This window comes from Nestor notabilis, unplaced genomic scaffold (assembly GCF_000696875.1).
Source record: "Nestor notabilis isolate BGI_N333 unplaced genomic scaffold, ASM69687v1 scaffold17075, whole genome shotgun sequence".
NCBI classification, from domain to species: Eukaryota; Metazoa; Chordata; class Aves; order Psittaciformes; family Psittacidae; genus Nestor; species Nestor notabilis.
This window is the reverse complement of record NW_009930029.1, coordinates 31,303-43,296: the sequence shown is the minus strand read 5'-3', so window position 1 is coordinate 43,296 and position 11,994 is coordinate 31,303. Positions and strand designations below refer to the sequence as shown.

At 36.2% G+C, this 11,994-nt stretch overlaps 1 protein-coding gene across 1 annotated transcript in view; it reads right to left on the bottom strand.

Moving 5' to 3' along the window:
• Positions 1–4,735: 4,735 nt before the first annotated feature.
• The window catches only part of KIF20B (kinesin family member 20B), a 36,525-nt gene continuing 29,266 nt past the window's right edge, over positions 4,736–11,994 (bottom strand). The window contains 5 exon segments of the mRNA XM_010015252.1: positions 4,736–4,813; positions 5,854–5,996; positions 7,564–7,708; positions 8,455–8,532; positions 10,084–10,287. Coding sequence (XP_010013554.1) covers positions 4,736–4,813; positions 5,854–5,996; positions 7,564–7,708; positions 8,455–8,532; positions 10,084–10,287 — 648 coding nt within the window.

The following is an 11,994-nucleotide window of genomic DNA, read 5'->3' as shown; positions in this document are numbered from 1 at the left end:
CGCCACCTTCTGGGAGTTTTGCTGCTGTCGATAGCAACACGCGTTAACTGGCTTTGTAGAGACCAAAGTGAGCTTGTTTCATTGAAGTACTTTTGTTTTTCTTCTCTCACAGCACTAATCAAGTTCCAAAAACGTTCAAGTACTTGCATCATTTATGGAAAAATCACCCCCAAGTATTCTGCTCCCTTTGCTCACTTCAACTCCTGAGTTGATCAAACAGTGCCACTCTTCTTCCTTGCTTTCTTTTGCCAAAGAGAAAAGCTTGACCTATTGAAGCAACAGTCTCATATTTCCTTCCAGAAGCCTTCATTAGGTCTGTAATTGGAGTGCCACGAGGGTGACAAACGAAAGTGTTCACCCCAAATGACCTGAAGTTGAGGGAGGAAGAGCCTCTTCAAGATGAGGATTAACCATTGGAAAAGTTGGGATAGGAAAAAAAAAAAAAAAAAAGAAAAAAAATTCCCATTACTTCCAAAGAACTGAAAGTGAACGTGCTCCTTTCTGGGATTATTTTTTTTTCATTCCTTTTCTGCTCAGGAAATAACTGGGAATCCTGGCATGGAGAAAGGAGGTACATGAAGTATGATCCATTCTCTAGGCTACCAGTATATAGGCCCAGACATCAAGAATTGTAGGAAGTACAGAAATCAGTCCTTTGATCAAAACAAAAGGGAACATGTTTTATTTCTGTATTAAAAATTTGTAACCATGGAGTTTGATAAGCAAGCCTGCACCTACTAATGACTCAGCCTTCCAAATGCAAAGGCTAATTTAAGGGCAAAAAATAGAACAGGTTGTTTTGTGCATGTAGCTATGCTTGTGCTCAGATTATAATGAAGACACTCATTCAAATAACTTCCAGGAAAAAGTTTTCATATAGCCTTTAGACAGCTCAACAACACTGATGAAATTTTAGTAAATACAAGAGCTTAGAAAAATTGGCAATAGAGCTTAAGTACAGTAGCATTCCTAAGTGTCAGTGGCTTGACTATGTTGTGATATTCTACTTCCTAGTTAGTTGCACATATAACTAAATTGCGACAGATTGGGCAGAGAAGATTCAAAGCAGTCCTGCAGAGAAGGACTTGGGGGTGTGGGTTGATGAGAAGCTTGACAAGAGCCGGCTTCAGTGTGCGCTTGCAGCCCAGAAACCAACCATATCCTGGGTTGCATCAAAAGAAGCGTGACCAGCAGGTCCAAGGAGGTGATCCTGTCCCTCTACTCTGCTCTTGTGAGACCTCACTTGGAGTATTGTGTACAGTTCTGGTGTCCTCAACATAAAAAGGACATGGAGCTGTTGGAGCAAGTCCAGAGGAGGGCCACGAGGATGATAAGAGGGCTGCAGCACCTCAGTTATGAAGACAGGCTGAGAAAGTTGGGGCTGTTCAGCCTGGAGAAGAGAAGACTGTGTGGAGACCTCAGAGCAGCCTTCCAGTATCTGAAGGGGGCCTATAAGGATGTTGAGGAGGGACTCTTCATTAGGGACTGTAGTGACAGGACAAGGGGTAATGGCTTCAACCTTAAACAGGGGAAGTTTAGCTTAGACATAAGGAAGAAGTTCTTCACAGTGAGGGTGGTGAGGCACTGGAGTGGGTTGCCCAAGGAAGTTGTGAATGCTCCAACCCTGGAGGTGTTCAAGGCCAGGTTGGACAGAGCCTTGTGTGACATAGTTCAGTGTGTGGTGTCCCTGCTCATGGCAGTGGGGTTGGAACTAGATGATCTTAAGGTCCTTTCCAACTCAAACCAATCTATGACTCTATGAATTTACCGGAGTAATTGAAGTAATTTTGTCACTTGGTTAACCATGAAATCAGGAAGAAGCACATTTTATTTGAAACTATGAAATTTTATATTTGATAAGGAGAACAAACACTATCACTCAGCAATTTCAGATACATCAAATAGCTGAAGATATTTCCATTACTTTCCACACTTTTGGATCAATAAAGAAATCATACATGCAACAGTCCAGTAATTCAGTGCTCTTCCAGTCCTCCATTTACCTTGCAATTGTTTTTTGGTTAAATAAGAGCTGTAAGACCATTTGATGATTTAATGATAAGCAATCAAACTGTCATTCAAGGCAACATGATGGTATATGAATTTCACTGCAGGCAAGTGCAAGGTTGTACACAATGGAAGGAACAATCCAGCTAAAAAGGTACATGCTGATGGGTTCTAAAATTAACTGAAACTATTCAGAAAAAACAAGTTAAAGGTCAAGATTGCAGCTGACTGAAGGTATCTGCTAAAAATGGGAAAACACCAGACAAAGTATTCAGGCAAAGAATAAATATCCCACGTACTGTCCCACTGTTTAAGACTGTTTTATCATAGAATCACAGGATGGTTTGGGTTGAAGGGATCTTAAAGATCAGCTAGTTCCAATCCTTCTACCATGGGCAGGAACACCTTCACCTTGCATATTTCCTGCCTCCAGCTAGAAAACTTCCGTAAAATGAGCAACTTGCACCTACATCAGGTAAGAATCTTCACTGCTGTGTTCTTCTAGAGCCCTGAAAGAGATCTGTCCAGATATCTAGACTACAGATAGCAGAAGACAGGAGATCTGGAGAAAGACAAAGTGTTCAAAGTATAAAGTCCTACCTGTGAAGAGGTATTAACTGACACTGCATTTATTTTTACCTAAAATTATTTGACCATACCTGGATTTTACTTTTTTCTATTAGAAAGAAAGAAGAAAGAAAATGGCAATACCAAGCAGGAGCTAACAAAAACGAAATCTGAGTTTACATTCACACAAACAGAAGATGAAATAAAAAGCTGAAGCAATGGTAGAGGTGAAAGATTTATGCATCAGGCTCACTTTGTCACTGTCAAGTTAGAAAGAATAAATCATCAATCTTACTTTAAGGACAAGATATGGAAGAGTATAAAGGTACAACTCCATTTTACAGTCAGGAAACTGGAGAAGCAACTTAGTATGAGAATCTGATCTCACAAATCAGGATCTACAGCATGGAACTAGGCAATATCTTTACAATGAGACATTTCATGCTCAGACAGTCTACTGGAGAGGAGTAAAGAAAACCATATCAGGGTTTGTTACCACTAAACGAGCTCACAACATGGTTGTCTGCAAGTAAAAATTAAAGGAAAATTACTAAGGAAATGACTTTTTATGCTGATTCGCATTTTAAACGTGTCACATTTGTTATTAAAAGCTAAGCTGCAACAGGTATTTCAAGACTCTTTTTCTTTCAAGAAAAACAATTTTAGACTCATGTTTGTGTCAATGAGTCAATCTGATTTATTTTTTTCCCCTTCAATCAAATGATAGACAATACAGAGAAGCAATCCAAGAAAAACAAACAAAAAAACCCAATTATAACTTAAACCATGGAATTATTTCTGACAGACAGTGAGGTTACAACTGTATTATCAAAAAATGAGTAGCGTGTATCTGGCTATATGAGCAAGCTGTCAGTGCCTTTACAGACCAGCCGGTTGTTGCTGATGAACCATAGCTTGGAGGAATAGGAAAATAAAAAAAAATAGAAACATCAGACTGGATATTGATAGAGAACTTCTGAAAAATTTTTGTGGTCAGGCCAATACTAAATCTCAAAAGGCAATCTTGTAAACAACATACTCTTCCTATAGTTCTAAACACTGTATGTACAAAACAGAAAAGGAGCTCTATATGTAGAAAGAGATCATAGAATCTTAGATATGATGGGTGAAACAGACCAAAATGCAGTAATAATCAAAACGATCCAATAGTCCAAGTCAAAACAATGTTGGATGGTTGGCAGTAATTCAAGAAAACAGAAATAAAAAGCTGCACAAGCAACAAGTTAGAGTAAATGATTGGGATTGTCTTGCTCCATCCATGTCAAGAGCAGGTCATTGTCAAAGTGACCTTTCTTTTCCTGAAAGTTGACTACTATGGTTCTTCAATGCAAAATCCTATGAAATACAGTCACTGTGTGTGACTTATGTAAACACTACACTGATGAAGCCACAAGTATTTTAAATGTTTACTTGTCACTGATTGTAAGCTGAAGCCTTACTGTGCAAAAAGTAGCTGTTCCAGTCGAACAAAACAGGGTGTTTAGACTAAAATGTCAACTTACTGACAGTGGGCCACTTCTATTAGAAGATTATAATTATTTATTGATATTGTAATTCCCAAAGAATATTATGCTTATAACCTACTTAATTTAGAAAAGTAAACAGAAGACAGTTAAACAACATATGATAAAAAAATTCTCCACATAGTGCCAATTCCTTAATTTTGTCCCTTCACAGATTTTTTTTTTTTTAAATCTTGTCAAAATATTTAAGGGATATACAAGTTTTGATGTGTATTCATTTTTTTCCGCTGTAAGTTATGGTACATATTCTGGCCACCTGAAAAAGCAACTTATACCATTCCGCACAGGCATAGTACTTCCCGCACAATGGGTAAATTATGAACACTTCCAAAGACACCATTCCTAAAAAAACCAAAAAAACAAAAACAGAAAACCCACCCCAAAAAACAGAAAACAAAAAAACCACAAAATACCCAAACAAAACAAACAAACAGGCTGTCTTGAACAGCATTTCAGTTTTAATGAAGTCAAAACTGAATAACATCAGAACAATTCTATACATCTATATACAGACTTCAGAGCATGATGAAGTATCAATTACCACCTATATACAATCAACTGAAATAATACAATGGAAATATGACCTAACAAGGAAATACAAACATGCTGTTGCAAGATTATTTAGCTGGTTTTGATCGAAGCCGTCGCTTGATGATTAGATGATCGCTTTCCTTCTCTTTTTGTTCTATAAGGATCTGAAAGAGATTACATTTTAAGGGTTACTCAGCATTTCTTCAGAGACAAATGACATGCACTTCTAGACCCATGTAATCAACAACATGGTTTTCCCCAGAAGTTGTTTTCAGAATGAAGTTTGCCTATTATCTTTTAGTCAGAAGTCTCTTGGAGAGAAAGACTCTTAGTGCATCAGAATAAGCAACAAGTACTGGGGACATACAAAATCACATGTTTTTTCTGGAACAAATACCAAAATCCAAAGCAAAATGTGACCTGAAAAAAGCTTTCACTTCTAAACTCTAATACTCATTTTGTGAAACAGGAAGTGTTCAGAGAACATATTTTTATCTTAATTTCCTTTAGCTATCTCCACCTTTCCTGGGATTTGGTCTGTCACTTTTCCTTTTACTTCCAAGCTTCTTAGCTTCTTCTGCTCTGCATTTCTGTCATTTTCTTCACCTTCCTGTGAAAAACATTTTGGTTTCTGCTGTATCTATTCATACAATTTACAGGAAATTCAATAGCATATCTCAGTATGGGCAACTACAGTTACTGTCAAAACCATTTACGTGGATTTCAGAAGTCATAAATCAAGCCCTGGCCTAGAAGACTCCTTCTAGGCTGGCTTACACAGGGCAACACAATTTAAGCACACACAGAAGGCTATCTAAACTGTGCTTAGAAAAGCACAGATGTATCCTCATCCTACAGGAACCCAAATATCAACTGGGCATAAATGGAATTGGAAGTTACCTTCGGTGCTCACTTGCCCTGCAAAGTTAATTATACTTGCAGACTTTTATATCTTTAGTCACCATCTTTTCAATCCTGCTATTCCAAATCTATGGACAGGTCAGAAAACAGAGAAGTAAAACAGTAGGAAGAAGAGGCCAGAAGCAACGGCTAGGTAGAATCAAGAAAAAAAGTCAGTAATTTCAAACTTCTTCTGCAACTTGATTAGACCTTCAGATTTGTTCTGTTCCCCTGATAGTTTATTTTAAATCAAGATCACGGAAACAGATCACAGTGGACAGAACAGTAACCTGTAATCACTTACCGAAGAAGCAGGGATATCTAGAGGGCAAGAAATGTCAGTTGAATACAGCTTTCTCTTAGCTCTTTTTGGCTTGAGCTCATTTTCTTTGACACTTTCTGGTTCTGCAGAATTAGGAGAGCTTATTGTTGCAATCAGCTTCTTTGCTAGATGAAAATATTTTATCATAAATCAATATCTTACTGTGTTTGTAAGCCTCAAAACTAACGAATAAAGCAGGCTTTATTAAAAAAACTAAATTAAAGAGATGTTGTCTGAAGTTAAAATATAAAAATTCAGATCTGGTATTTGACTATCACAGTTTTCTACAGCTGGAAAAAGTTTTCCATAGCTTCAGATGCTAAAGCTTTAATGTGCTATATAAAGGTGTCCTTTAAAATCAGTTAGGATTCAGATTTCGCTGGAAATTATACACTTCAACAGAAGCTGAACTACAGGCTTAACACTTCTCTGTGCTGATAGGAGCACAGGGTAGAGTCAATTTTTGCTATGTATGTGTATAGTTTTACCAGAGTAGTACTAGCTCTATAAAGAGATGAGTGTATGCATATTATGAGCTAGAAAAGAAAGAAGAAATCCTGAACAATAGCAAGTTATACAAAAGAGGAAGAATACAGGACACTGTAATAAAGGTTACAAGTAGATCTCATTTGCCCACATTAAGTATTTTCAGGGTGAAATTTTGATTAGTCTGAATTTGGCTTACATTGATAACAATATGTTGTCCTCATGGAGCCAAATCTGACAAGCCTGGAATATTTTAAAAATCCCACTATCATCATCTAGACTGTCTTCCAGCAGGTAAGACATACTCTGTAGCAAGTCAAGTTTTCCAGTTGGTACAGAAACCTTAACTGTCCACACTGAATAACGAGTAATCTTGTTTTAACCAAACAGTAGCATCTTTTAGAACTTAATACAGGCAATTCCTTGTGCCCTCTGCTAATTTAATTTTTTTTTTTAAACACAGTAACTCAGAAATCATGTCTTAATATAGGAAAGAATAAAAATATGTTCTTCTGTAGAAAGTCCCTGCAGTTAATCTTCTCAAGGCTATGCTTTAACTTAACAAAATCCATTAATCACTTCATAGTCAGCTTATTGAAGTCTTCCAAATATTTTCACAAGACACTAGCTTTCAGATTCTGTAGAACTAATCTTTCTCTCCCACATATGTACATAAAAATAAAAAGAAAGCATTAATACAGTTTCCACAGAAACAAAGTGGTAGGGAGGTTGGGTGTGGGTGAGGAAGGATCACTTATAGAACAAGGTAAGACTTAGAATCTGGATTCAGCTCTTGACTTTTTTCTTTAGAGCAGCAGGGCAAGTTCCTGAAAGTGCCCTAAATTATTTTACTGTAAGCAAAGCCAAAGTAAGTCCAACATGTTGAGCTTAACAGTTATCATGTCTTTTATGATAAATTTAGATGCATATATTCTACACTGCATCCTTTTATTCCATCCAGTTTACCTTTCACAACCTAAACTTTATAACCATGTGGTCAAAGGCAATCAAGACAGCTTTTTCTGCTCTGCAAGATTTAATATAGCAGGCCCCAGTTCAGACTCTATTATTTCATAAAGGAAAGAAAAACTTAATGAAGCAGCCTTATCATTTAACAGTATATTCATTAATAGGTCACAGTAGGAAAAAAAGCTATTCTACAATGCTCAGAGAATATGCAATAAGCCTTATTTATTCTGTACAAACCTTTAGACTGAATAATAGTAGGAGAACTTTGGAAGAAATCTCCAATTTTTTGTAGTGTTCCATCTTTCTTTTTAGCAGACTTTTTACTTGAAGTGGATTCTTGCTTTCTTAAGGGGTATGGTTTTCTAAGCTGCATAGTAGACATCTGTACAGAAATACAAGATCATTAAGTTGCAAATTGACTTATCTTAAAGTTTAATTCCATTTTATTTTACCTTAATGTTAATTTTCAAGCTGACATTTTGAGCTTTGCTACTGACATCTCTGTTCACTATACTACCACAGCAAAGAAATACTTTATTTTATACCCAGAAGAAAAAAAGTCAAGTTTTCACAGAATACGTTTAAGGGCATGAGTAATATAGAAAACAGTTTCTTTAAAAAATTAAGAAATAAAAAAAAATTGATTCAAAGTTGCAGACAATTTCATTAGACCAGCTGTTCTGGTTATAACCAAAACAGGAGAAAACTGGTGGGGAAAACAAATCTACTACGCACCCTCTTAACCCACCCAGTTTACTACGAATACCTAAAATAAAAATTTAATGTAATAAAATTTCATAATTTTCATGCATATAGATGAAATGAACCTTACTTTTACTTTGAAGGTATTGCCTATAACATCATGTATACTAATAGTATGTTCAATAGTCAATATGAAAGATCATTCCCTTTGAATTATTGTACACTGCAGCTAGTACGCATTCTTGACAAATACAGACTTACACTCTTTGGTTAATTTATAGAGTTTAGGAAGACAGCATGTTTAGAACCCTATTCAAGTACATAGATCAAGATAAGATAATGTTGCATATGTCTGCTCTCCTTTCACAAGTCCACCTTTACAGAAAAGGCCAAACTTCAAAAATAGAAAGGAAAAAGAAGTCAAACCATTTTCTTGTTGCTTGGAGAAGGAGAATTAGTCATAGGAGGTTTTGCATTTTTTCTGTTCTCACTTTTCACAAAATCCTAAGAAAATAAATATGACAAATTTTACCTAGGATTCTTCTAGAATAACCAACAATTATTTATATTACAGAAGCAGCCACTGTTTAAATGCTGTGATTAACAGTAGGGAGCCATTGGCTAACACTGGGTAATTATTCAAATGTGAAGTAAATGTTAAACAGACTTGTGGAAGGGAACTAGAAATACCTGTGGTCAAACCATTCAGACATTTACTATTTTTTGCTTTCTGTTGTTTCCTGTACTTTTGGCTTTAAGACATTTGAGAAGCAAATACACAAATTTAAGTTAACTCAATAAATCTAAATGCAAATTCAGATTTACAGTGACAATTATAAAGACATGTTGGTAGCATAGTACCATTGTTAAGCTGTCATGAAAAGATGACTTATCTTGTGAATTGGTGCCAAGAAATTTCAGGTAACCAAATAGTTGTACCAACTGATAACAGTGTCAGAAGAGAAAGAGGATTTTTTCCTTGCCTAATTAGAAGAGAGTCTCTACATAAGATGAGGTTTTGTTTTTAAAAACCAAACTGAAACCCCAAAAAATCCCAACCCCAAAACACACCACTTCTTTAAAAAAAGAATTTGAGATGAGCAGTATGTGGTTATTTGAACACCACAGGTTTCCCCTCCGCCCTTAGTTTTACTAGTGACAATGTGCTTTTCTGTTTTGACAATTTAAAAAACAAACTGTGTCTTCAGCAGACTTATGACAGTTAAAGTTACTGAATCATTTTATAATCTATTTAGCATAATGAAAATAATATTTAAGAGTAATATTTGGGTGAAGAGAACAGCAATAAGATACTTTTAAATTTAGTTTCATGTTACTTAGCTAAATGGTCTCCCATAAGAGAACACAAACTACACTACAAAAGGATTTAAATGAACAGGTAAAACAATCTTTGAAAACATGGAGGTCTTTTCCAACCCAAACTATTACATGATTCTGTAACTACATTAGATGAGAGATATTCATCTGTAGATAAAGTCTGTTACTTTTTCAATGCCTTCAGAATGGTGGTTATTACTACAGCTATTTTTCCAGCAGGCTGAAAAAATACTACTCTCAAAGAAAACTGGTTCAAGACACAAGAAAGTTAAATCAATTCTGGACATGATTCCAGAATGAAGCCTTGCATTCCAGATGAACTGACTTACACAGCTTTTAACAGGTCTAACAAAATGAATTTATTGAAGTACTGTTACACACTAATCATGGAAGCGATTATTTATCTTAACTATTTAATTAAGAGATTAAAAAAAAAAATATATATCACAATGCTAGAAAAGCATCAGACACTTCACTCTTCAGCTGAGACAAGTTCCTTGCTAAAAGAGATCACTTACCACCTAGTCAAATCATCCGCAATCTCATACTCACCTTAGCTTCAAAAGTCCTTAGAAGCATAGAGACATTGAAGAGGCTTAGATATACCCTACATATACCTTTTGGGTCTCAGTGAGAATTAGGATAGGATTTTAACAAATGATTAGAGTAATAGAGAAAGACTGCACAACGTAATGTATCAGTTGGTCTAGGTCATACCTCATCCATCTCTTCACTTTTTCTTTTCTTTCTTGGCTTGAGCATTTTAACTGTAACTGGTATGGTGCTGCCCTGGTGCTTCACCTCCATCTTACTGGGTTGCAAAGGTGTGAACTGGATTTCCATCTCTGGTTTTGGGAACCGACTAGTTTTTCCATTTTCTGTAGACACTTCAGACGAGTCAAGGACAATTTCCGAATGGTCCTGCAAGCATTGGGACATCTTAAGAAAACAAGCTTTACAATAACTATTATGACTTAAATACTATAATACATATCCTTCCCCACTGGACTGCAAAGCAAGCATTCCTTTTTCTAGCCATCAGCTTTTGGAACACTTTTATTAGAAGTGAAGAAATCTGCTTCAACTATAGTAAAGTTTAACTCTTATTTTCTAAAACTTATTTGTTAAATATTAAAAAGTTAACACTTACATATATGATCACAGAACTTAGTCTTCTTTGCTGAACTCAGCCTGGTACTTTGCTTACAAATCATTTTCCTCAAGGGCAGAGACAGTTAATCACAGTTTTCACAGCAGAAGTAGCATTGACACAATTTTATTCATGTTAATTCTGCTGCTCCTTAGGAAGTGGGCAGTAATAGGAGCTTGAGAGAAAAGTATAATATTCCTCTAGCTTGTTTTTAGGGAACTTTCCTTTCCCCTTCTACACTAGAGAATTGTGTAAATAACAAGGTCCAACTGATTCAAGCCAGATTCAACTGATGAGTTGAACAGTTGCTATCTGTTTAATGATCAGCTACATTACGAGCATCGGCAAGAGGTAAGTTTTCAAGAACACAGGTTCAAGTCAGATATATTCACATGATTATGTTATACAGCTTTTATTGCTACCAAGAGCCACAAAACCAGGTGATCGTCGAGATAGATTTACAGGGGAAAATAAAAAACAAACCCCACAAACCCAAAAACCACTTAGAATTGTTTGGGCAACAGGAAACAGGACACATTTTAAGTCACTAACATCTATTCACTAGGAGATTATAAGAGATGCCCTGCTGGGTCTCACCAACAGTCCATCTAGCTCAATATTCGGCCTCTGGCAGTGGCAAAGGGAGATGCTATTATTGAGGGATAAGATGTGTTATCCTTGCCACCTTGTCATCTATTCTCTCCATACTCACCTGGCACTCTTGGTTGTTGCATTAGAGGGGTCAAAGGATATACCTCTGCCTAACTCTCAGAGTATCCATTTACGAATACATTTATAGATTTCAAATACAAGTTTTTCTATTCCCTGCTGATAGTACTCATTTCCAGACCACTAGTGGCTTCAGATAGGAATAGGTTATTTTAATTGTTTTAAAATTATCTCCTATTAGTTTCATCAAATGCTGCCCAATTCTTGAAGGATTTTAGGAAGGACAGTTCTGGCTTTTGTTTACCCACCACAACCATGATTTTGTAAATCTCAGCTCCATAACTCTCCAGTAGCCTTAACCTCTCCTAATCAGAGTGCCATCTTCTTAGCCTCATCTTACATGGCAGGAGACACATATCCCCTTGTTTGCTTTAGTTTTAATTCTTTATCTTCACAGTGTCTTTCCTAAGAATTATTTGACTTCTCCCCAGAAAATTTACCACATTCACTTCAACATCAACAAAATTTTCTCACACTATAATCCTTTTAGATGCTTCTCCTTACCCATAGCAACAAGTATTGTTTCTACTTTGTTGAGGTAAATACATCAGCACCAACTGTTCACAACAATTCTTCAATAACTCTTTTTATAGAGGGGGGAAAAAAAAAAAAAAGCTCTCTTACCTGCTGTTACAAAGCTGTGTAAAGCAGTAACCCTTCTGAGAGCTACTCTGTCCTCCCTCATTCATCACAAGCTTTATCTATATAGCACTAGCTGAATGGATGAAGTAGCAAGAAACTAGCCAGTC